A 25,538-nucleotide genomic window follows, 5' to 3' on the forward strand; every position below is an offset into this window, starting at 1 on the left:
TCAAGTTACAACCAGCTCGAGATACCTGACCTTGACAGCCTGAAGCCCTGCAGAACAGGTGTAGACCACCTGAGATTGCATCTCACAGGCTGGGCATTGTGAAATAACTACAATAACTACTTGTAATGTAGATTTGTACATCAATGCTGCTTTGTGAGTCAAGTCCTCATTAGAGGCTTTTATAGTCTCTTGTAATGTGGATTCAGCCTGGCAAACTGTTCCAGGTGATGTTGGACAAATGCTGATCTGCTCGGAAGTTATCTCCCCTTTGGAATAAATGCTGGTTTGAGATGGTCTCCTTGGTAAAGATCTCTGTGGTAAGATGGCTTAAAGCACTGCATCCACTTGTGTTCCCAATGCCATTTGTTTTAGGGACCATGGATCACAATTAATGGCAGTATTTTCAGGTGCATTTCACACAGGTTATCAGTTTTCGCTTGGCTTTTTGATCCTTTCTTTTCCCACAGAGACTCAGCAGTGCAGTTTCACATAGGTGTGAATGGTTGTATGAGGTGTAAGTTACTCTTAAGCGCCTTAAGCATCCTGTTTCCTTGCAGTTCCCCTCCCCTTTCCCACCCCCGATTCTGATCCCTCAAAAGCTCCCTTGCTCTTTACCACATGTGCAGGTTTTTTGAGATGACACATTTCCTATAGGAAGCAGATTATCTCAGGTGAGGGTCATGTCAGTAAAAATGTGGGCGTTTTGCCTGTATGGGATTTTTAACCTATTGCAACATCTGTGGTAAAAAGCAGAGAATTTTTGAAAAGCAGAGTGATCAAACACTGTGAGATGACATTAAAAATATTATCTCATGTCCAAATTAATTTTATATTTGTTGTCATGAAGCAAGTGCTTATTATTGTTTGAATATTTTTGCCCCGCTATCATATATCACATCATATTATATTATATAATAACTAATGTGTTTTAGTCAAGTGTGTCACTTCATCTTAATAGCTCTTTTCATATGCCTTCTTTCCTACCTTTATAAGGCTATGAATGTCATTGTTTCATTTTGCAGAGTACAAAGGAAAAACGTAGAAAATTTAACTGCATTCCTTTTTGGCTTTCCTTGAAAAGCTGCTGTCCTCTCAGTTGCCAGTTGAAAAGTGTTAAGTAATTTGTCCTTGGGGTGGGACAGACTAAATTTGGTGAGTGCAGAGAATCCAGAATCCCTCTGGCCTTCCTGAATCCCTTTTTTTAGGTACCAGAAGATGTAAGCACCTTTTGTAGGTGTTTGGCATTTAACTTTAGGTTTTTTCATTCATATTTCATTTTGTGCAGTCTCATTAAAATTGGACTTGCAGTAAGAAACATTGATGTCGTAAAAGAAGACAAATAGAGTGCTGAGCAATGTGTATGTATACAGCTATTTGTTTAAAAAGCCCCACAACATTTGTCATGAATGTTAGACTACCCACTGGTTTTTAGTTCCTTTTTTTAACTTAAGTTAAAGTATCCATGGCCTAGTCTACATAGGATTTTTTTCACATAGGGTAAAGAAAAGTGGGTAGTAGGTGTAAGTTTGAACTGCAGTGTAGGTGTACCTGTATTATTTCACCTTTTAATATCCAAAGCTCCAAATTATATTTTAGATCGGTTATATTATGGTGGTTATTACATTCCCCTGGTAATGCTATACTGATGGTAATTGCTTGCAGTTTCACAATATTGTAGCAGCAAGAAAGAAACCTAAGTGTATCTGAGCTGCGCAACTAAAACCGCAGCTTTTTTGTTACAGAATTTGGCCCAAGATACTGGCTGCTGTTGTTCTTTCTATAGTGGCTTAATAGTTTTGTGGTTGTTTTACAACTTCTCAGTTGTTTTTTAGTCTTGCATTCAGGGTATTTGTGACATTTCAGTCTCAACTCAGTCTTCTGCATTAACAAATAGCATTTTGCAAGTCTGTAGAGCAACAACGTTTGTGTTGAGGACCCCATGTCCATCAAATACACATCCCAGTTGCTTTATTTCAGCTGAGCTCTCTTCTGAGAACCTGAGGCTGAGTGTGCCATCAGCAAAATGAGTGCCTTAGGTGAGATTTTGGAGTTCACCTTCCATTTTGGCTTCATCCAAAAGGAGCCCCATTCTGCACAGTACTCCATGATGCAAACCAGAAGCTCAGAGAGTGATGATGGGGAGGTTCACTTCAGAAGTACTATTCTGAACAGTTAGCATAAACCCTCAGGTGACATCCCCGAGGGATAAGATGGTCAGTCAAAAACCTGTTTTAGTAAGGTTAACAAAAGCTCATTTTTCTTGTGGGCACTTTATCCTAGTACGTGCTACGTCACTTTAGCAACCCACAGTGAGCCTGAAAACATCATCCTGCCTGGTAGCACATTCATCACAAGATGGGTGATGAATGCAGAAACACAATGGTTTCTATGCAGTTACAGTTTGTATGCAGTTGCTTCTTAATTAGTGAGTTACAGAAGAGAAAGATTTTTTTTTTTTTTAACATATCCAGTATATCTTTTAATGCTGTAGCCCAAAAATGTGACTGAGCAAAAGATGTAAAAATGGGCCCTTGGTAACAAATGCTGAAAAATTGGTAAATTGGTAGCACACCTGGTAGGTCTGACAGTCATCACAAGTTTCTTCTCCTACGTTTAATGGCTGCTGTTCCTTAGAAAATAGTGACAAGTGGTCTGTTGTGAACAGCTTAATGTTAACATTCAACCATCTCTTTTTAAAAAAAAATCTCTATGGAAAAGAATAAAATAGTCCAACAGAGAGTTAATTTGGACATTTCATAGTAGGATGAGGTATGTTTGGAGGAAGCATCTGTAAGTCAGTCCAGAAAAATTAACTGCAGTCAAGTGACTAGAGAGATGTGGGCAAATATCACATATGCTCTAAGAATATTAAGGCTTGCCTTCAGTTAAAAATTCCCCTGGAATTGTTACCATCTGTATCTGTGATGGCTGCTGGCAATTCTGCCTAACACAGATTTCATATAGTATTCCCATAAGAGCAGCAACAACTGAAGTCTCTGCTCCTTCCTCCTCAGGGAGGAAGTTTATCCCTGAGGCCGTGCTTTCCAGTGAGCAGTAATCCACAGTTTGAGGTGTACCTTATGCATAAAGAAAAAAAAAATTTAATACAAATGTCTGGGTCAGACACATAGTCCCACTGGTTGGTCACTTCATGGAATAGGTGTTTTATCTGGGAGGTGTGTTTAAAATTATTATAAACATTATTCGTTCCCATCTAAAAATAGAACTCTTTCTAGGACAGAGAAAAGCTTAATTTCTTCTGGTAGAGCACTTTTATTGGCTTAATTAGATAAGGGCAGTGAGCAGCGAAGGTTATGTTTCTAGTGTGCTTGTTCCTTTGCTCTTGGGCTTGGTTGGAATGTCACATATTACTCCATCAAAATACCTTTGAGTCTATTGGGAAAATCCTTATAAACCTGATTTTAAGGGTTTTTACTTAATTCAGTTAAAAGAAAAATCTAAAAGAACACACTGTATTTAGTGTTTTGCTCCACTTTGAAATATCTAATGTTATTAGAGTTCTCTTACTAATAAATTTTAGTTTAAAATATTATTATTATTATTGTTGTTAAACATTTTTATTTTATCATGTCTTGCTGTTGGTTGATTTTATTTGATTCATCTTAATATCATATTTTTAAAATAACCAAACATTTTTCTTTTTTCTTTTTTTTCTTTTAATCTTAACTATACAAAGCAAAACCTCCTACTTTTTCCTAGCTAGCTCATCCTACCCATCCTAGTTCTACTTGTCATAACAAATTTTTGGTGAAAATCAATGTTCATAGGTTAAAACTGGAGATTAGGGAAGACAACGTATTGTCAAAACACAGAAAAATTGTTAGAGGAAGGATTACATTACACCACGCATTTTATCAAAATATATTAAATAGTTATGGCAAACAATCATGCAGTCATTCTTTGTTAAAGCTATTTTGAGCTCTTCCAGTTAAAATAGACATTTCTTTTATGGGTAGGAACAGACTTGAGGTTTCCACTGTGCTGTGCTTTGTTTTGCTCCAAAGGCAGCATTGATGTCTGGTAGCACAGGGTGCATCTGCACATGCACTGAGAGTTTGGGTTTGGGTTTGTTGAGGTTTTTGGTTGGGGATTTTTTTTTCCCTAAGCTGGTCAGGAAAATGTGCCTTTTCCCAGCTAAGTCAGTTTTCTGAGCTGTCAGACCACACTGCAACACAGGCCCTGTGATGCTAGCAGGGGGTATGTGGGGCAGGGAGGATGACAAGGATGTCACCCACCCACTCCTCTGGTTTGGCAGGTAATAGTTATTCCTTACAAGCAGCATTCTCTGAAATCGTGTCATTGCACTTTGTCTGACACTTACTGGTGGTGCTGATCCTCACCAAAGACTCCTGTCCCTTGTGAGGTGTTGGCTTTTCACATGGTAACATTTACATGTTTGGTGGGAATAATCCATGCAAAGGGTTCATGAAAAGAAAATAAAAACAGATTCTGCTGTCGTTCTCTGCTACAGAATTCACAGGTGTATATTGTTCAGTGGCACTTGAAATACTGAATGTTTGAGTCCCTGGAGGTAGTTGAGTAGATGCTCTTTCAAACTGATTTGATTGAAGATCTTTAAGTCTTCCAAGAGTATTGATGACTGCTTATTTAGTCAAAGAAATCTAGGCATGTGTTTGTAATACAATGATATTTTTCTTTTATGCTTAATTTCTTAAACTTTTGGGAGCCTCCAAAATAAGGGAACAAGAGAAAAAGATTCTATGATGGAGTCAAATGGATATCTCTCCAATCTAAGGACATTACTTTTAAATAACTTGTTTCTTGGCTAGGCAGGAGTGCTTTTCCTATTCCAAAACTGGGGTTCTTATGGAAGTCCAGCAGAATTTAGTGTTTTATCTTTAATGGACCTTCTGACTGTTACATTGCTGTTTGGTCGTTGGGTTTTTTGTGGTGTTTTGGGGTTTTGGTTATTTTATTTTTTCATTGTTGTTGGGGGTGTTTTTGTTTTGGTTTGGTTTTAATTAATTAATATTTTTTATTCCCTCTAGGAAAATTTTTCCCCTTGTTAAGAGAACTGTCTGAAGAAACAACATTTTTTTATTTTGCTGGTCTAATAATTGCCAGACAATCTATGTTTGAGCTGTAATATGAACTGTCATGCTGTGTGTGTTAGAAAAGGTGTTCCCAAAAGGGTGCATAGATATGTAAGAGTTTACAAAATGTTACAGTTTTAGAGGATATTAAAAATAATTAGGGATACTTAATTAAATTAAGGATCAAAATTTAAAGCCACAGTGTCAAAAATGATTAAAACCTTGCTTTTCCCCCCCATTTCTTAAACTTCAAGATATTAATTCTCTAGAGTATGGACTGGTAGGTATAATTACATCGGTATAACAAGACAAAGGGATGATGCTGTCAGAGTTTACTTCCTGTGAAGTTTAGAACAATCTGATATTCTAACCTTAGTAACTGTTTTCTCTGGCTACCCATGCTACTTACATTTAAATAAACCACTCTTACATCTTGCTTTATATTCCCAAAGAAAAGCAGCTTTATGTGCTGCATTGCACCCAGCTGATAAGCCTAACCATTAGCCTCAGGCATGTACTTTTCTTCATTTTTCCTTCCTCTAGTTTATAGGGAACAAAAGTCATACGGAAAACTGGATGATTAGAAGCACTTCCAGCTGTGTTTAAGTCTGTGTGCATGTCATGCAGAAATATAATTTAGACTTGCACAGCACTTCTTATGCAAAGCTTTGAAAATGGGTTGATATCCTCATATAGCAGGTGGTAAAACTTAGAGGAGAGGGGAAGTGACCAGTGTGGAGGTTCACAGGGAAGAGTGATGAGGAAAACCCCACAGGACAGACCTTCAGCCCCATACACTTCCTACATTTGAAACTGGCTCCAATATTGGATAGAAGAGGTAATGCCTGTGCTTTGTGATGTCCTTAGGAAGGGCAGTGCAGCTTATTTTGTTGGGGAGGTTGGGGGTGTAAAGATGGGTCTAAATTTAGGATTTGAAGTCTTTGGCTGTTTTGTTTCAAGAAAACTGGGGGAGGAATTGTATTCTGGCTCAGAGGTATTGTGACACTTACCTGGACCTTATAAACCCTTAATTGTAGTTGATATTTTACCCCCAAAGTGTGATATTTTCAAAAGATCGGGAAACTCGCTGCAGTGTGAATATAATGTCTTGACTTGCTTTTTCTGGGTAGAGGTTTTTTTTTTGTCATTGAAAAGGTAATAATGTGTTTAGAAAGACTGGGTAATATTGCTGCATTATTTTCATTTCCAAAACAAAAGAAGTCCAAAGGGGTTTATACTCCTTGTACCACCTGAGCTCAGCTCTGTTCTTTACAAGCCAGCCAGGAAGCTTTGGGGAGCCTGTAGTGAATCCTTGATCCAGGGATGAATTGTGTAGGACTGCATTAGAGCTCCCATGGATGTGACAGGTCACTCTGTCCTGATGTTCTCCCTTCCCCTTGCTATCATGTTACCTCAAACACACATCTTCAACTACCTCTCTTTTCCTTGGGCTGAGCACAGGAGCTTTAGCACATCCATTTTTGTACAGGAACTTTAGCACATCCATTAACAAGGTCTCAGCATGGGAGAAAGTCCTTTTTAGACCTCTTTTGGGCCTAAATCTGTGAGACTCAACTTTCTCAGGCAGTGCAAAATGCACTAAATTGAGCAGATAATTTTATTATAGGTTTTTGAGGCAGTAAATCTGTTTAGTTGATCTGCATATGGCTTTTTTTTTTTGGTGAGTGTTTTTGTTCCCAAGTACCTTTGCAGCTTACATAGATAGAAATGTTGGAATTAATCCTTCTCCACCAATGGCTGGATATTTGGTAACTTGGCTGCTACCTAAGCAGCTATATGAGTTAACTGGATAATATCTGTACTTTATTCAAAGGGTAGGTGCTGAGCATTGTAGAAAATTTGACTGTGTGATAGAGGTTTCTGCAGACAGCAGAGTCAGGAATGCTTTGGTTTTGTTGTGGTTTTTGGAGGTTGGTCTTGTTGTTGGTTTGCTTTTTTTTGTTTTAAATCTAAGCATAAAATCCATACGAAGCTTTTTTTAAATAGTGTAACACTTTTGAGCTGTGACTGAAAGCAAATCTTTGTTATTCCTTACTAGAATAAATAGATACTGTCATCATTGGCAGAGAGCAGTAGAACAATGCTCAGCAATTTGTCGTCCAGGAATATGGCTGTTCCATTATGGATAATAAACTGTCACAGTTCAGCTCTTTGATGACTTTGAGAACTGGCAGGTGCTGGAATATCTTGTGCTAAAGTACTTCATGCCTGAAGTTATAAACTGTATGCTTTATATATCAGTAGCTTTTATATGTGATAGAGGTGTGTCTTAATATGGATTTCTTCTGTGGCAATTTCATTGTTCAGAAGGAAATAGAAATAGAAATCCGTGAGTGACATTTCATAAAAAGATTCTCTAGGGTTTTGTGGCCCTAAGAGCAGGTGCTGAGCTTTTTGCTGAGTTTCAGCTACTTGTTCTGTTGCCCTTTGGTGTAGGGTAAGTCAGCCTTCCATGCTATGATTGTATCTGAATTTCAGACCTGAAAAAAATAATGTCAAGCTAATGCCATTTTATAGGTAGATAATTTGTCAACAGTGCCTATTTGTGCTTTTTAAAATAATTTTAGCAAATACCTGTCTTTCCAATAAGGCCATTACAAGTGCTTGAAGGCAATTTTGCAGTAGCTCCCCTTGCTTGTTACTCAAATATTTTATGTTCACTTAGGCACTCTGTTTTGGAGGAGTTTCAGAATGATCCAAATGCCTGTGTCCAATGTTGCTTTTTATGGGGAAGAGGGCATGGAAGAATATTCATAAAATCAGGAGCTTTGCAGAGGCTTTGTCAGCCTGCAGTAATATTTTGCATGACATGCTCAGAGATCCTACGTGACCTAAATGAATAATGTGTCTGCCTCATTAGTAACTCCTTGGACTATCATGATAGTCCATGTGAAAATCCATGTTTCATAATCAAGGTATGTCCTTATGTCAGCATGAAGTTTCCTTACACGTATGACTAACAAAAAAACCCTCAGTAAAAGTCTCAGATGTTTTAGTTTTCTGGTCACAGGCTGTATGTGTGAATTCCCATAATTTTCTTTAGGAAGGAGGCCTAGGTATGACTGAGTGACCTTCCAGAAGTTGTTGTGTAGGTTTCTCTTAGGTGGCTGTGTGAAAATGCAACATCCCATAGATATCTTTGAAGTTTCTCCTTCAGCATGGATGGAAAGAACAGCCTTCTTATGGGTGGTTATGTGACTTGCCATGAATATGCAGTACCTCAAAGACAAGCAGTGTTAAATTGGTATTGCCTTGTCTGTGGTTAATGAATACTCCAGTCACTAGAAAGGAGCAGCATATACCAGCCTTCTTTTGTGGCACATCACTTTGAGAAGGACCTGTTGAGTGGTTACATTGGGGCTTCTTTCTGACATATTTGATTATATGCATGGACTCTTGGAATTAGGACAATTTGACTGACTAGAGAAGTCTGTTAGGAGACAGAAAGACGTATTTTCTCAGGAATGGAGGAACACGGATTTGAGGAAAGCTAAAGTCAAACCATAGGAGTTGTCATGTTCCCCACTCTGTGTAAACTTCTTCAGGTGCTTCATCTGTATCTGTGAAGTTCATAATCTGGGAAATGCTTGAAATGGAGGCATAGCCCTGACAAATACGGTGAAACCAGCCTAACTTTTATAAAGCCTATTGTGAATTACTGCTGGAAAACTTACATGATGTATGTGCAAATGTAAAACTCGAACTAATCAAGAATTTGTATTTAAAAGAATAGCTTTCATTGTACCAGTATTTTGTTTGCCCAGCTTTTGTAGTTGTTAATTTTGGGGAAAATAGGTGTGAGAAAGTTCTTGACTCAGAGGAGAACAAATGGTTTATATTAGAGCAAGTGTTTACTCACCTTAATTTTTGGATTAATTAAATGGGGGCTAAGCCTGTAGCAGGGAACTGTGGTGATTTAAATGAAGGCCATGTGGGAAAGCTGAGCAGTTCATAGAAAATGGCTCTTTGAGTAATTGAACTGTGTAGATGTTTTGAATAAAAGTGCATTGATTTTGAACTGCTTCATGACTACCATAAATTGAACTGAATCAAAGCTCCTGTAAACTCTTCATTATCTATCTTCTATATCTTGTCTGACAGACCATGGGCAGGTGTGCAACGTCAGCCAAACTTAAACCAGTCACACATGAATTTTCAGGATCAGAGCGACTGAACTAGTCTCACTCTCCTTTGTACCAGTTTTCCTTGAGCTGCTTAGTTCTCTCTCGCTGCCAAATCTCTTGCTGCAGTTAATCTGATACTCTTGTGTAATCTAGATAAAGCTTTATTCAAAAGGCTGATGGGACAAACGGCAATTTCTGTCTGTTATAAAATTTGAACCCATTGGTGTTTCTGTGGCCTGGTTATGTTTTTAGTAGTTAGCTGAAATCTTTGCTCCTTCTGTTGCCTCACCTGGGGAGTTCACCTGATTGCTTTCTATTTCTATTAAAAACTATATGTATATGTTTAACTACGTTTTATGAAATTTAAAAAAAAAAGGCAACAGAACTAGAATAGAAGATTGTGACATGGTTGGATTTTCAGTCTTTCAATTATGATAAAAAACATATTCTCCTTATTTAAATGGGATCAGGATAATATGACCTGATATTATACTGAATAGAAGGATATGAATAGAACCATATAGATATAATAGATCATATATGAGTAGTAGTGTATTTAAGGACTTTCAAATGACTCTCACCATCTGTGTTACCTAATTATTGCATCTAATTCTTTTATGAAGTTTCAGCCACTGCTGGAGTCTCCACAGTTAAATTGGGGAACTTAATTTTGTTTTTCTCTGGGTATGAACTGTCACTTTGGTGAAATTCCTTCAGGTTGAATAAATTCCATAGTAACAGAGTAATGATTTGTCATGATCTTGGGGATTATAATGTCTGAACAAAAGCTGGAAGAAAATTGACAGTTTTGTTTCAGTTCAGCAGATAAAAGGTAAATTGAGACTGATACAGTAGAATAAATTCTGCTTTCGTTTATTATAATAAATGATAATTCTCCTTGGATAATGTCTATAGTGAAATTTCAACAACTGAAAACCACATTTATAATTATCAGAACCTTTGAATAAGTTGGAGATTTGTATTATACTTGATCCTTAATAAATTTACAGTTACATTACTGCTACACTCCTCGAGGCAACTGTGTCCAACAACATTTAACTGCTTCAATTTTCATATATTCACTTTGGGGGAACAAAACAAAACAAAACAAAGCTAGCCTCCCATTTGTACATTCTATGCTTGTTCTGTGTCTTTGATCAAAAGTTCTTGAACTGAATCTCTTTAATGCACACCTGAATTGTACAAAGAACTCTCTAAGTAGGTCTCTCTGCCCACTTAGTGCATTCAAAGACTCAGGATATAAAACGGTTTTGAAAAAGATCTCTGAATATGGTAGAGAAATTGTCCTAACTCTGAATGTATCTAAACCAGACTGAATATCATTAAAGGGATTTATTTGATTTTGCCTCATATTTATTTTCTATTAAATCTGACATACTCTGATTTTTTTTCTTTGTTTTCATTTTTGCTTTGACTTAAAATGCAAGGCTCATTCTATTGCAGAAAGCAGTATGTTGTTATTTCCGTAGCAAACTGACATCAGCCAGAAGTTAAATAATACTGTATCTTATGTCTATATTCTTTGGAAATGAGTGATTAATTTGATTCATTGGAAATAGTCCAAATCTTTGCTGCTTTCCTGGAAGCACTTGAAAGTTTTTTCACTGTTCTCATTTGACAGTCTGTTGCAAGTTGCTCCAATTTAGTGAATGCCATATCTAAATTTAGCAGCATCCCCCTCCATTAAAACCTAGGTAATGCTACCCTGTTTCCACTTGGGAATGCTCTTGTGAAAACTCCATCAGTGTACCTGCAGTGTGCAGTGACAGCAGCACATCTCTCATAGCCTCCTATTTAGACATGCTCTTCCATGAGATGCTCCTGAGAGTTATGTAGTGCGCTCAGGATGAGGTAAATAACCAAAAAAATGTACGTGGGGTTATCCTAACCCCTTTATTTGTTCACCTTTCCTAAAAGCCTGGTCTTTTTCAGTTCCAGAATTGAACGCTGAAGAAACAACGAATTACTTCATTACAAATGGAAATGAGACCCAGAGCAAAAGCTTTCTCCCTCTGTCATCTAGCTAGAGAAGAACAAGTTGGTTTTACATAACATTTTAACATGCCAGTCCTTTGGACCATATCGCAGAATTTCAGCACAAAAACTTGTTTGTGTTCGTCTTCTAATATGTAGGTATTTAAGAGTTAGGTATTTAAGATACCTAACTCTTGACTTCAAGGGTGTTTGTGTTTATGCCATGTGTTAAGGTGTCAGAAGCACAGAAGCACCTGAGTGTGGAGCTCCTGGCAGGCTAATTTAAAGTCAGCATTAGGACAGGGTAGTCTTTGCAGACTGACTAAGTGCTGCCCAATATCATGGGTGATGGCAGAGTTGATGGTGGAGAGAAGCTCTGCCCTAAGGAGTGCCAGCCCTGAGCTCTCAACACTCTTACCTCTCTGCAGAATTGTTCTCCTTCATTTGGTGTGTTGGAGATCTGGGTAAAATCTGGAAGCACTTAAAAATAATTACTGTACTGCACATTTTTAATAAAAAATTCTTGGAATTCTTAAAAGACAGTGCAGTGGTAATGCAAATATTGTTGTGGCTGGTGGCCACATCTGAGGCCCCTGTGGGCAGGTTCAGAGTTAGTTAATTCACCTTAGGAGCTGGAGCTTTACAGCATCTTTAATCCAAGTTTAAGGACACAAAACCTGAGCGACTTTTGGAGGGAGAACTTTAGGGAGGGATGGGCATTTGAGCTGAAAAATAGTCCTTTGCTGCTGCAAGTCCAAGCCTGTCCTTAGGCTTTGTTTAAAAATTGAGGCAGGCTTAGGAAGGGGATGAAAGCTCAGACAGTGCCCTATTATGTGTGCTGTGAGATGGGGATTCTGCCTGTTCTCATCTAGGCTTCAGCAAGAACCACGGAGATACATATGTTGAGGGGAAAAAAGGATTTTTCTCAAAGTGAAGGACTTGTCATAATTGCACCTTTGCAGGTATCAAACCTGTTTGGTTCCTGTACAAAGGCTGTATATTTGAAGGGTTCAAGAATGTTAAATTGGCAGTGTTCATTGGAAGAGCATCATTTGAGTCATATGAAAGACACAAAACACTAATGAACCCCTGTCCATGAGGCATGCTTTAATGTGCTGGAGGAAGGTATACAGAACAGAAAGTTCTGGGCAGTGTTTGTATATGAAAATTATCGGAATAATTTGGTTTTTGTTTCTGCCACGTGTGTAAAAGGTGTGTGTGGGTATTGTTTTTACATTGTTTTTGAAGTCAAAGTGTTCCAGCAACTTCCTCACAATTTATTATAAAAACACCATGCAGTATGAGTCCAGACTGGTGTAGAAACTGGAGGAACACTTGTGATGGGACAAAATTGCCCTTTCACTAATGATTTCAGCATAGCAAAGCACAAGTTCAGTCTGTGGGAACTATTTGTGTGTTGGGGTTTTTTTTGGTCTGAAGCCATGACTTTCAAAAGAACTTGATGAGAAGGTGTAAAGCATAATAATGCAGACTTCCTTGTTTAGTTTTTAAGTTTATTTATCCACTGATTGATTTCCAGAGGTCAGGTCCTTTGCTGAAATTTAAATCAGTCAGGAACAAATGAGATCTAAAACTCAAGATGCAGATTTTTGTTTTTACCTGAATTGAGCAGCATTATTTATTATTAGTGATGACACTTATGTCAGTGTCATGCAGTTGTCTTGGGGTGTCAGTGTGCAACTCTGTGGTGTAAAAAAGCTTTGCTAGGTCCAATTTTACCCTTGTTTTTCTTAATATATCTCTGTTTTCACATATAATTGAAAACTATATCAGTACTTGTCACTTGTTAGGTGCCAGAAGTTTTTATTTTGTGTGAAATTGGCCAACAGTAAAGTTTAGAATGCGTGATTACTTTGTAAATAATTGACGCTTTAAAAAAATTAAAAAGTGACAGTCCCTGATTATCCAGCTCAAAAATCCCACTTATTTATCAATTCATCCATTCAGCTGTGAAAAGCTTTTCCTTTTCTCATTTGTATTTGATTAGTGTTACAGGCAAAGAGACAGCACTCAGGCGTTGAAGCAGCAATCAGTTGACTTTTATATTTTGCTTCTAGTTATACAGACCTGAAAGCTTTATATGTATGAAGTTGCATCAGTAGTTTTATCCATGGAAAGAAGTGTTCACAATCTTTGACTTTTGTTTGATATTCATATGGCAATTTTATGGTTTACCGGATCCTTAGTAAACTGATACTACTGAAAGCACTGAATGTTTTCAGTTTTAATACAAGTCAAAGCAAAGTTACTTAGTTAAGTTGTTTGCTGCTTTGTCTTCCAGCAAGAAGAATCTGTGATATGGACAGTCACTGAGTGAATATGGGTTTTGATCATGTCTCCTAAATGAGGAGCTGAGAGACTGAACTATAGCTCTGCCTTGGTGCCATTGCAGGATTTCCTGTTGTGTCAGCTTTGCATGTATTATGAAATCTGTTCACAGTACATAAAAATGCACTAACCATATTACTGAGCTGCAAAAGCCCCTCTGCTGATACATCAAAGAAAGCAGCAGCTGTCATCCAGTTTTAGCCACGATGCTGTTCAATGCCTTAATCCTCTTCCCAAACAGAAGAAGGCAGAGAGAGTGCACTTCCTTTATCCATCCCCTCTTCTGTTTTTTTGAAGTGTTGGTAGCAGAATCCAGGAGCTGTGTTCAGCAGCCATCACTGCATGGCACAAGACATAATTTTCTTTGCTTCTAATCTGAACATTTCAGTCCTCATGTATGGTAAGCCCTTTCAAATGTACTTTTTATTAAAGTTAGAAATTACTCATATTGTATTTATTCTTGAGTGCTCGAAGTATCAAAGTGATTATTCAGTTATACTTCATTTCAGTCTCCTTCAAACTGGAATTAACTTGGTATTCTTTGTTCCCTTTCAGTTGCTGAAGGGGTGTATGTTGGGATTGTACTCAGAACCTGACTTACAGGAAACATGTCTATCATTCGAATGGATATATTTTACTTTGTGCTACTACCACATTTTCAGATTTTTCTTTTTAACAATACAAGCTTTACAAGACAGCTCTTACAAAATAGCTTCCTTAAGAAGTGACCAAGATACACTACAAATATAAGTTTAATTTGTTAGAGCTGTTTTTAAGGTCTCTATGGTGCTGTGTCCTGTCTCCAAAGTGGGTTGTGGCAGAAGTCAGGGGAAGGGTATGAGAACCGAGCAAGAAAGCAGTGATGCTTCCCTGGTATACTTTGCTGTCTCAATAGCATTTCCCAAGTCAGAAGCTGTTCTTTGAACTGAAAAAATTTAGACAGGTTTTTTCCCCCCACTAATTTGCCTAATCACTTTCCTTATGTCATTTTTTAATAAATACTTATAAACACATTTCAAGGGAATAGCATGTGTGAAATTTTTATATTGAACCAAGGTACCAAAATTATTGGAAATAAATTATAAGAGTTATATGTATTGGGTTTTTAATTTGTTTTTTTGCTTATTAGCCACCGTCTTGCAAAGTGAATTTGCACTGCAGAGTAATCCCAACAGAGGAATGAAGTACACAAGTGTAAAGCTGTCAGACTACAGCAAGTTCATTAAATCGTCTGTCTAGATAAACTAATGGGAAATGATTTTAAGTCTTTGCTAACCTACAGCCTCTCAGACCAAAAATACTTTGCTGTGCTGAAATAAGTAAGCAGTTAGAGTAAAATTTAATGTTTTAAGAATCCCTTTGTGTTGTCCCTATTTACCCAAATAGAATTTCAAAACTCTGCAGTAAAAAGTGTGTCAACCAGGATCATACCAAAAGGCAGATTAGAGAAAATGGCATTTGATGACAAGGTTTGGTATATTTAGAAATGCTCCTGTTATTAAAGTTGCTCCTGTGCCAGCTACTCCTACACTGGAGTCTGCTAATTTGTGTGACATGCTATCTGTCCCAACACACAAGGAAGATCAGAGATTACATGCAATAACTCCAGTCCTACTTCCGTTGTCAGACAAGGATCTTCCAGCAGTGACATTACCTTCTTGTGGTTTACTATTGCAATCCCATTTTCCCTTCCCTGTTCATTAATACTCATTTTCAAACTCCTCGGATTGAAATGCCATCTCCTTTACATCTTTAAAACGCTAGAAGCTTCAGTAAAATAATGCCAAGTGAAAAAATGTGCATTTGGCATTATGGGATGTTCATGGCAATCTTTTCCTAGCTCACACTGAGTAAGAGGTCATTGGCTTGCTTTGCTCTTGACAGAGCACAAATAAGAAGCTTCAATTCAATGAAAAATTGAGGTACTACCTTGTCACTATGGAATACAATCATTGGTAGTTTCAGTGGAATATGTGTGCTTTCAGCAGCTGTGCAACAGGCAAAGGAGTTCTTGTGGGCTGCTGTCCCAGTGCTCAGTGAGCCAATATAGGGACATCCACAGCTGTGTGCAGACACCTCTCAGGTCAATGAAGAGACACAGAAACTGAAGGGCAGTTTCCAAATGTCATTAAGCTGTGACAGGAGGAAGGCATTTCATGTTAATTTATTCTTTCTTTTAATTTCTTCCCACCTGCCCCACAAAAACAAGTTATATTCATGCAATATAGTCTTATAAAGTCTATAGTAATGTTACTTTGACGTTTGTTGTATTAGAAGGAAAAAGGGAAAATAATCTAAAAAGGTCCTGCTTTGTTTTTAAATTATTAATTTCAACATTATCAAATATTGAAATAAGAAAGCAGTAGGTATGTGGTATGACATGCTTTTGCTTGTTCTATGCTAAATTACTCAAGTGCTACTGTAGATATTAGTGTCATTTTTCTCTTTGATTTTGATGTTTATTGCCCTCTTGGTTGCTGAGTTTGTCACACAAACACCAAAAAGGTTGTTCCTTGCTTGACCTATTCATTCATATAAATGGCATTAATATATATTTCTTTTTTGCTTTTACAGGTTATTGAATCACTAGGGATTATTATATATAAAGCCCTGGACTATGGTTTGAAGGACAATGAAGAGCGGGAATTAAGTCCTCCACTGGAGCAGCTTATTGACTACATGACTAATGCCACAGAAACAGATGGGAGTAGGGATGAAGGATATGATGCTCTGGATGAAGGAGTGGAGGATGAGGATGATGACAAAGAGGAAGTTGAGGCCATTCACTCCTATAAAGATGTCATGAAGGTATAGTAGTGGGCAATTTATATGATAGTTCTGTCAATGAGAAAATCAACTCTATTTTCTGTGTTATTGTCCTGTGTGATACTGGCTGTGCCATTTTCTAATTTCCCAAGTCTTTCTCTAAGGTTTGCTTGTGAAAATGACATGCAGTAGTATTTCATGTTTGACAGTAGGCAACAGAAAATCCATTATCAACTTCAGCATTGGATGTGCCATTAATATCACAATCTGATTTAATCTCTGCACTGGATAGTCAGCCTGCCAGTGTAAACATCTGTTGAATTACTTTGTGTACTCTTGGATACTTCATGGTCTGTTCCAATTAATACACCTTTTCATTAGCAGGTAATTAGGGTAATTATTTCTTATCAGTTCCTGCGCTTGTCACCCTCCCCTTCTGGGGATAAAAGGAGTAAAGGAGTGCTTTTATACGAGTAGCTTATTTGTATGGACTGAGTCAGGACACAGTATTTCATTGGTGATCATTATGGTTGCATTTCTTGACCTGAGTTGTGAGATTTGGAAATACACCTTATGAATTTGAATCGTGACAGGTTCTTTAATGTTATCTGGGCTACTGTGAATAATGATTTAAAAGTATTAATGCTACATCTTCTACAGAATAGTCTTCTGTGCAGGTTTTAGAGCCCAGCGTGCTTTTAGTGAAGACAGAAGTATTAATAAGCATGGTTGAAAAACAACTGTATAATTGGTTTAACTCAGAAATAATCTGAGAATTTAATACAAGTTGGAAAACGTTATGCTAACTTGTACCAGGGGATGTAGCTGTTTATAGTGCTTTTTCATAAATGCAAGTCATCTCCAAGGACCAGAAGCTTAGTGCACCGCAGAAATTAAGCATCATGGTGGAAGCTGAGACCAGAAGAATGTCCCAAATAGCCCATTGGGGCACATTAGCACTCAGAAAAAAGACCCCACTAAAACCCTTCAGTTCTGATGGGTTAACAGGAGAGAGAAACTCTTAGGAGACTGGAGAGGGAGTAATTTAGAGGTGCTTTTGCATCCTCCTTGCATGAGAAGTAATGCTAAACACTTAATACCTTGGTTTTTCCTCCCTCCCTCAGAGAAGCAGAGGCCAGAGGGAGAAATTAATGAAATGGCCTTTTGCTCCCCTGTGATGGGGAGGGCCTGGCTGGCTGAAGTGCTCTCTAAGTTTCACTTAGTGCTGAGGCAGACAAGACCTTTGTATACGCAGAACTGAAGGCAGTGGCTTTGTGGAAGTGATTATTTTGCAAGTTCTTTACTTGATTTCTGCAAACAATGAAAGATAAGTTTGGAAAACTTTGCTGAACTCCTTTTAGGTACACTGGTGTACACATCCCTGAAATACAAAAGTGATAAGAAAATTCAACAGGTTTCAGCTGTTAAGGCCATGAAATGGCTGCCTTTTCATTTGGCTTTGTTAATACCTCTGCTAGTCTGAGGTACCTGCTCAGACTTGTATGGTTTGTATGTTTTTAAATCAGCATCTTACATTTTATTTCTTCATCATCATATCTTGCTAATAATTTTCTGTCATTCTGGACATGCTTTTTTATCTTAGTAAACTGAAATTCAGCAGTCATTTGTACATCATCCTAACTTTTATTCCTTCATCCATTGGAATTCTCTTTTCTTGCTGTTACTGCTGTTGCCTAAATTACGTGCTGCAGGCTTAACTCTGTAAATGACATTTATTCCCTACTCTGTGTCATTACTGCATTGACAGTACTAGAATGGCAGCATCATTCTGCCTATTTTTTACATGAGTGCAGATTTGCAAGATCTTTTTTTTCTTCATACCTTTTTAGGGGTAAGACCATCTTTTGCATGTGGTTTTCTCTTTTTTTTCTCCCCCAGCAGTGGTAAAATGTTAGAGGCCACACCCTTATTTACGCAGTGACTGTTTCACAACAGTAGTGTGTGGTCTTGTGATCATGAGGTTCCATTATTGTAAGTCCCTCTTAGCAAGACTCACTGTGAAGGTTTTTCCTCCACAGTTTGTAGTGAATGCTGAAGAGGCTTGCTTGTTGAATTGAGAACTGTTGTTCTTGCCTCCCCTGCATTCTCTACATCACAAGCTTGGAAACTGGTGGAGATGGACTGTGTGCTATTAATACTGATTTTTAAGGTTTTTAACTATGTAGTCTCCAGTCTGGAAATTATTTTGTCCTTGAAAAGTGATTATATGGTTCTTCCTCCTCCAAAAACTGTCATTGTCCAGTCCAAGGCCTGCCTGCCACTAAGACTGAATTTTTCACTATTAATCACTAACTTGGGTGAGTATATTTTGGGATTAAAACAGAGAGGTAGTTATGATACGTGTCAGGCTTTTCTGTAATGTGAAGTAAGCAAGGTCAATCCAAAACCCTCCCCCTGGCCTGGAAAATGCTGAGTAATATGGCAAACACTGTTTCCCAAGAACTGGGAAAAGGGTAAGTGCTAAATGGTACTGCCAAGATCATCATTGGCAAAGCCAGTGGGGAAGACACAGACAAGCTTTTGTGCTGCTTCTTGTTATATTTGGCTGATTTAGCCTCTGATTTCCTTGGCAGGACCAACCTGCTGCCCAGACTTGACCTACTGTTTTTAAAAATGCATCTGTGAAAAGAGGAGACATTGGTTGCCAGAAGCTTTTAGTCTTTGATGTATTTGTGATGTGTCAGCCCTGCTGCAAATGAAGGGAGAAATGGAGACAGTAAAGACTGGACATTTTACAGACAGATGCTTTCCTTGTTTGCATCCCTCTCCCCTGCTCCATCCACTTTGTGCACATGTATGGTACAGGAAATCTGTACATGTTGGGAGTGCCAGGTTTGCTTGGCATGTGCACAAAGACACAAGTGTACACACACAGTAATCCCGAGGGATCAGGAACACATCAGGGTGGCAGCACATGCACACCTTGGGAAGCCTTGGTCAGCAGAGAATATAGACAGAGAAGGCCTGGCATGCTGGGCAGTGTTGGGCTTGCTAAGGGTGTGGGAAGTCCTGTCATGTGGTACCTTTATCACAGCATGGGGCCCTCCCTGATACTGAAACAAGATGATGCAGTTTATCAACCTCTTGCAGAGTATGCTCAAACCCTAATTCTGCTCCTAATCTTAACATTATCTCACTCCTTATCCCACAGATCTCTGCAGTCAGATGGTTTAAGCCAACAACATTTTTCATGTTAACCCAGAGGCGCTTTCTAAGCTGCAGTTTATCAATATCTGCTGGCTTGAGCCCCAACCCTAAACCCAGCTCCAGTATTATACTTCATTCTAGGTCAACGCCCTTTTCTAATTCTAGATGTAAATGTAGCCTCATAAGGCTTTGATGGCAGGTTTTATTCTGTGCTGATATTTGCTGGGCCGAACTGCCATCCTAGCCCTGTAATTTCTTCCAGATTTGAACGTCATTGTAGCCAAATCGCTAGTGCCAGTACCAGACTTTACTTCAGCCCTTCTGGAGAGCAGAGGTGTTGTAGAGGTGCTGTCAGTTGTACCTGCAAGTCATGACACTAACCTTTGTCACTGCCTTGCTGCCTTTTTCTGCAGGTCTTGTAGAAGGTACATAAAAGTGGCATCACCCTGCCTGAACCAGTATCTATTCTCTTATGTTCACCTTTCATCCCAAAAGGTAGCTCAGCTTTCAACAGGAGCCTTATCTGTAGCTAAGCCACACCTTGTCTAGGACACAAAAACAGGTGGAGGGTCTCTGGTGCTCAATGGCTTCGGGTCCCAGGTCTTACCTAACTAATTACTTTTAGGTAGTTCAGTAACAGTGTTTGTTAATTCTGACCAAAAATTAACTGTCATGCATCTCACAAAGGTGAGTGAGTGATCAAGATCCCACAGTAAACAAAACTTGTACATGGAAAATTTCCATGCTGACTTAATTTGCATGAATTTTTTTTTCAGAGCAGCATGTTCAGTATTGTGTTATCTCACTATGAGAAATATAAATGAGGCTGCAGTTTGTAATATTTTTTATTGGTAGAAAATGATGTTTGTGCTTTGCAAAGAGGAAGAATAAATTGTTTTTCTCAACCTCAAATGCTCCTCCTCTCCCATTTCAGTTATTTTAATCATTGGCATGGTCATGAGATGAGAAACTTGTACATCTAGGTGACTCATATATCCTGGAAATTCAGGTGACTCCTTTCAGCTGGAAGGAACTGAAATTTACAGTGGTGATATTGATCTGTCTCTGTTTCATTTTGCACACTCTGATGGTAGTACAAATCAACCATTTATGGCATGTGTAGGGTTATAGGGGAAAAGAAAAGTATGTCCTGTCTTGATGCTATTATAGACAGGATAAGAAGATCTGCATTGCGATCTAAGTATTTTGGAGACTCCTGAGTCTGAGGACTATTATCATATAGATGCTGTGACCCCATGTAAGTATAATATGGGAACCTGTCAGAGAGGAATGAGAAAATGCAGTTAAAAACAAGTCAGGGTATTTGTTTATGATAGACAGTTGAAGAGTTCATGTTACTGAAATTCAAAGGCCCATAATTTTGTCTAGTCCAAGCTTAGTAAGGTGCGGCTTTCTGTGAGTGTAATTCAGTTCAAGGCTGGGCTGGCTTAAGCATTTTTGTATGAGCCTACAGAACAGTATTTATGCTTCATTTCAAAACAAGCAATTTGCAGTGTACACTGTAATTCTGTGTGAAGATGGTAAAGGTTTGGAAACTTACTTAGATGGTAAAGAAAGTCCCAGATGTTGCCAGTTCATTTTATATTAAAACGGAATGCAGCATCATTGGCCATTTGTGAAAATTCTCACACTCAAAAAAGGCAGCTGATTCTTTCCCTTCTCTTGAATCCTATACTCACATGTTTATGTGCTAGTCTTTATCTTGGTGGATCTCATTTTAGAAAAATATTATTTATGCCTCATATGTGCATGGAGAGACATTGAAATTGCAGTGGGTTGGATGTCCTCAGTTCTCTTCACTTTTGTTCTCACAGTACTTGGCTGGCTTGACCAAAAAGTTATCATCTTCCACTCGTGGCTCTTCAGTCACATAGATCTGCTGTCTGAGACCCCTTTTGTAACATTGAGAAACCTCCTGTCCCATCTGTTTGGGTCTCTGAAAGTGAAGCCATCTAGTATTTGTACCTCTTAAGTTCTGAGGAAGGCAGATTCTCCTTTGGCTGTTCCTTTTTTTGCAGTTTAACTCTTTGGGGACTGTCAGCTAGAAAGAAACCCCAAAATCTCCCAAAGCAACTTTGTAAGCACAGCCCCATGTCATACTGCAATAACAGGACACCCTCATATGGATGCCCCTGGGCAGTTTGGGCCTCTGAAGGTGGTCTGTCAGGTGCTGCTCTGACCAGGCAGACAGCTTGTGTCAGTGCACATCCTGGCCAGCCTTTCCCTCTGTGCTGCATTGACAGAAGTGGGATCTCGGAGTTCAGCAGTGAAGTCACAAAGACCAGAGCTCAACTCCTGTGCTCAGGAGGTGAGTGTGTGCTCTAACATTCCCTTTGGGACTCTTAAAAAACAATCACTGAGATTGGATTAGCAAAGGAATATATGGATCTTGACTGAACAGGACCCATTTACAGGCCTTTTCTTCTTCTTTCACCATTCTTTGAGAGAACTTGGAGTTGTCTTAGAAATGCAGTAAACCTGTTGTTTTTCTTCTCGTCCAAGCAAGCCTGCTACATCATGGTTATTCATTCAAAACATAGGGTGTTTCTCATGTCTGACGTGTCACCTTTGCTGGGGTCTGTGTCACCTACGTGTAGTCAAAGCATCCCAAAAGTTTATTTGTTTGCCTTTGTTCTTTAATCAGTTCCTTCATCTGTTTTGTACCACAAACAATCGTGCAGGTGCAGCTGAAGAGTAAACAGTGTTCCTGGCTGAGTCATGGAAGGAGTCACTGTTTGAAGCTCCTGTAGTGTGCAGGCCCATGGAGCTCAGCTGGGGACAGACTGTGCAAAATAAAGCAGGAGTGTCTCTGCATGTTTAAATGTTTGTAACATATGAGCAATATCTCTATGTTGTTATTAAAATAAACGTATTTAACAATTATAGTAGGGTTTTGATATGAAGGGATTATACCAAATGTACTTGCAAGGAAGTTGTCCCTTAAGACTTTGGTCTTTCCATTTAAAAAGAACAAGGTTTTGTTTTCCTTACTTTAATTATTCTTGGAAACATTCCTGCTATCAGTGTGGGCTTAGATTGGAGTGTCTTACTCCAGGCTGGGAGACAAAACCAAATCACCTTTTCTACAATGATTTATGGCTCACAGTAGTACATCTACACTGGTTAAAAACCTCTGTACCCATAATTCACATAATTATACTGGTATAACCTGTCTAAGGTCTAAAATAGTCTGAGGAATCCAAGGAGTTGTCCAACAAAAACAGGAAACACAGATGGGGTGTTCAGATTATTTTTATATATGGGGAGGTTAGAAAACACCTGAAATTTTTGTGTGGCACTTATGCATCTGAAAGAGGCACAGTAGGGCAGGGACTTTTTCCCTCTCTCTTTTATGCTGTAACTATTATAAAAATTTTATACAAGTAAAAATAAAGTTCCATTTTTTATTGCAGGTGAAGGGATTCTTTGGTGGTAGTGGTGGCCCATAATGCATAAAAGGCAGAATTTGTCATGACAGAGCTCCAGCTATCCCATTAAAAATACAAGTTCTAAAACATGGAAGGCATTCTGTTAGAAATAAGACATCTGAAGTATCAAAGAATCTGTGTGAGCCTGCGCTGCCTAAAATATACCCTGGAGACTAAAGTAGATCAATGAGTGTTTACTTTCAGAAGGTATGTTCTGTTTGATCAGATTAATTTGAAATTCTAAGTAATGACTGGAAATCAGGGTAGTGGTCAATTAACATAGTAAAGCTGTAGTGACTCATAACAAAGTGAGAAGAGCAGAGCCACCATTACAAAAAGGACCCCTATCTTCTCTGCCCTGTGGATTAACTCCAGCACTCAGCCAGGCAATGCAGCCTGACCTGGCCAAAGCTGAAGGGAGAGATCTGCCTGAGTCTCCCTTTCCAACTCTCAACCTCCCTTCTCCAGATCTTGAAACTGATACGTGCACAGAAGGCCATGAAGGGTTTTTCAGATTCACTGTCAGCCTGGTAGAGGCAGTAGATCTGCTCAGAAAAATTAGGCAGGACAGCAGCTTGTCTTACATTAGGATTTGGTTAGGGTTCATCATGTCAGAATCGTTTCCACCCATGTAGACTTGGCAGCCTTGGGTGTTCGTGATGATGCCGGTAGCTTTTTATCTTTGCAGACTCCTTCAGCTGCTTGAAAAGTGAAGGCCATTCTTATACAGGCTCCCATGACATCTTCTATCATGTCTGTAAGCTACAAGTGTTTGATTTCCATGTAATGTCAGCATGCCATAGGGCATAAGCCATAGGAATATCCAGGGTGCCTTCTCCGGACTGCATGTATTGCTTACATTACATGTGGGATACATGTTTTAGTAGATGAGTTAATGGTGACATTGACTGGCAAAACTGATGGGCAGTTTCCATATGTAGTGTTATGTGCTGAAGATTCCCAGTAGCTGCATTCATGCACCATGTTCCAACAGCAGAGGAAGTTCTTTCCTGCAGTTTTTATGTCGTACATATGAAGCTGTTGTTAGAAATGGGCAGTGTAGGTGTTCTTGTAGCTGTAGTGCTCTGTGAGAGAAGCAGGATTTATGGGGTGGGGGAGAACTTCTTGATTAGTGTGATTGATTTGGCTGGGGGAAGATATGTTATGCCTTCCAGGCTGAAAGAAAAGGTCCAATGGCAGAGTCTCCAAGTGCTTGTCCGCTATTAATTTTGGAGCCCCTAACTTCTCTGCGGTGTTAGGGCCTCACAATCCATCAGCCTATTCAGCAGAGAGGTTAAGAGGAAAAGTGGCTGTGGAAGTTCTGCCTTTTCTAGCTCTTGCCAGGACATAAATCACTGAATGTAAGTGTGCTAAGAAGTTTATCTTGCTGATCGCAATTATGTAAAAAACTATGTGCATTTCAGTTGCCAATATTGCTAGTCCAGAGTCACTTATAAAGATATAAGTGGATTGCCAAAGAAAATGGAAACTACATAGAGGCCACGAAATTACTTAATTCCTTACAGAGATGTGTTGTCCTGTAACAGCAACATGGAAAAAATAAAGAAACGGAGGGAGAGCCCTTTAATTAAGCCACTGTGATCTTCTTGCTTTTGAATTATTCAAGAGGGAGCCTTGGGCTTGAGGCAGTTTCTTTTGGTGCTTTTATTTCAGTGCCAGTAATAGTATAAAAATAAATTAAACATTTGGAGGAAAGTTCATAGAATTGATTTAAAAGTACCATTAATTGTCCAAAATAATAATCTCTCTCTTTTATCTATGTGATGCTTTTCGTATGCTCTTGATTACTGTGCCCCCATTATGCTATTTTCTGCTCCCCTTTGCTTAGTGTACTGTTGCATTACTGTATTTTAGAAAAATATTTAAGTGAGATAAGGCTATTTGATACAAATTGCCAGTGTCTGCTAGACCGTGCTGACCCCTGAAGATCTAAATCTAAAAGGCAGGATATCATATTTGTCCCAAAGATTGGTCTGGAGACAGGGCATGTTTTGCATTTCTTTGTAAAAGGTTTTTACAGTAGGTTTTTGTTTAAAACATGTAGTTCCTGAAGTAGTATTGTAACTGAAGCACTCCTAAGGGGTGGCTTTCAAAAGATTATTGTCTGCAGGATGCATGGCCCTGAGTGTGTTTTAAGTGATTGATTTGTAAATATTTTTCATGAAATAACACAATGGGAAAAGCAGTATTCCTCTGGGTGATGGCTTCAGTGCATTTGTCATATAGTTTTAGGTTTTCCTCACTGCAAACTTTGGGCCATACATCCCAAAGCTTGTGCATCTGTGAGTCAGTTATGCGGAATTGTGGAGAATGATTTGAAGATTTTAACCTAGCAGCCTTTCTGATAACTCACACTAATCTGTACAGCTGAATAAAGTGGTCCCAGGAGATAAATTCCTTGTATCTACTGAGCTTGGCAGAGCATTTACTGAAGGGAAGGTGTAGGGCAGCCTGGATTCTATACAGAGGTAGCAGGCATGGGAATTCAGGGATTTTATGTGAGGGGGCAAAGCAAACTGGCAGCGCTTTGTAGCAACCATGAGTAGTTGTTGTTTGGAGACCCAAACTAA

General features: G+C 38.7%; 1 protein-coding gene across 4 annotated transcripts in view; it reads left to right on the forward strand.

Annotated features, from left to right (window-relative positions):
* The window catches only part of SPIRE1 (spire type actin nucleation factor 1), a 124,931-nt gene that overhangs the window by 39,327 nt on the left and 60,066 nt on the right, over window positions 1-25,538 (forward strand). For all 4 annotated transcript variants that reach the window (XM_085052496.1, XM_085052499.1, XM_085052497.1 and 1 more), the window contains exon 3: window positions 16,139-16,372. In XM_085052496.1, the coding sequence (XP_084908622.1) occupies window positions 16,139-16,372 (234 nt within the window). The remainder of the gene's footprint in view (window positions 1-16,138; window positions 16,373-25,538) is intronic.

The sequence above is a fragment of the Lichenostomus cassidix genome, chromosome 2, assembly GCF_008360975.1.
Source record: "Lichenostomus cassidix isolate B80296 chromosome 2, HeHo_3.0, whole genome shotgun sequence".
Lineage (NCBI taxonomy): Eukaryota > Metazoa > Chordata > Aves > Passeriformes > Meliphagidae > Lichenostomus > Lichenostomus cassidix.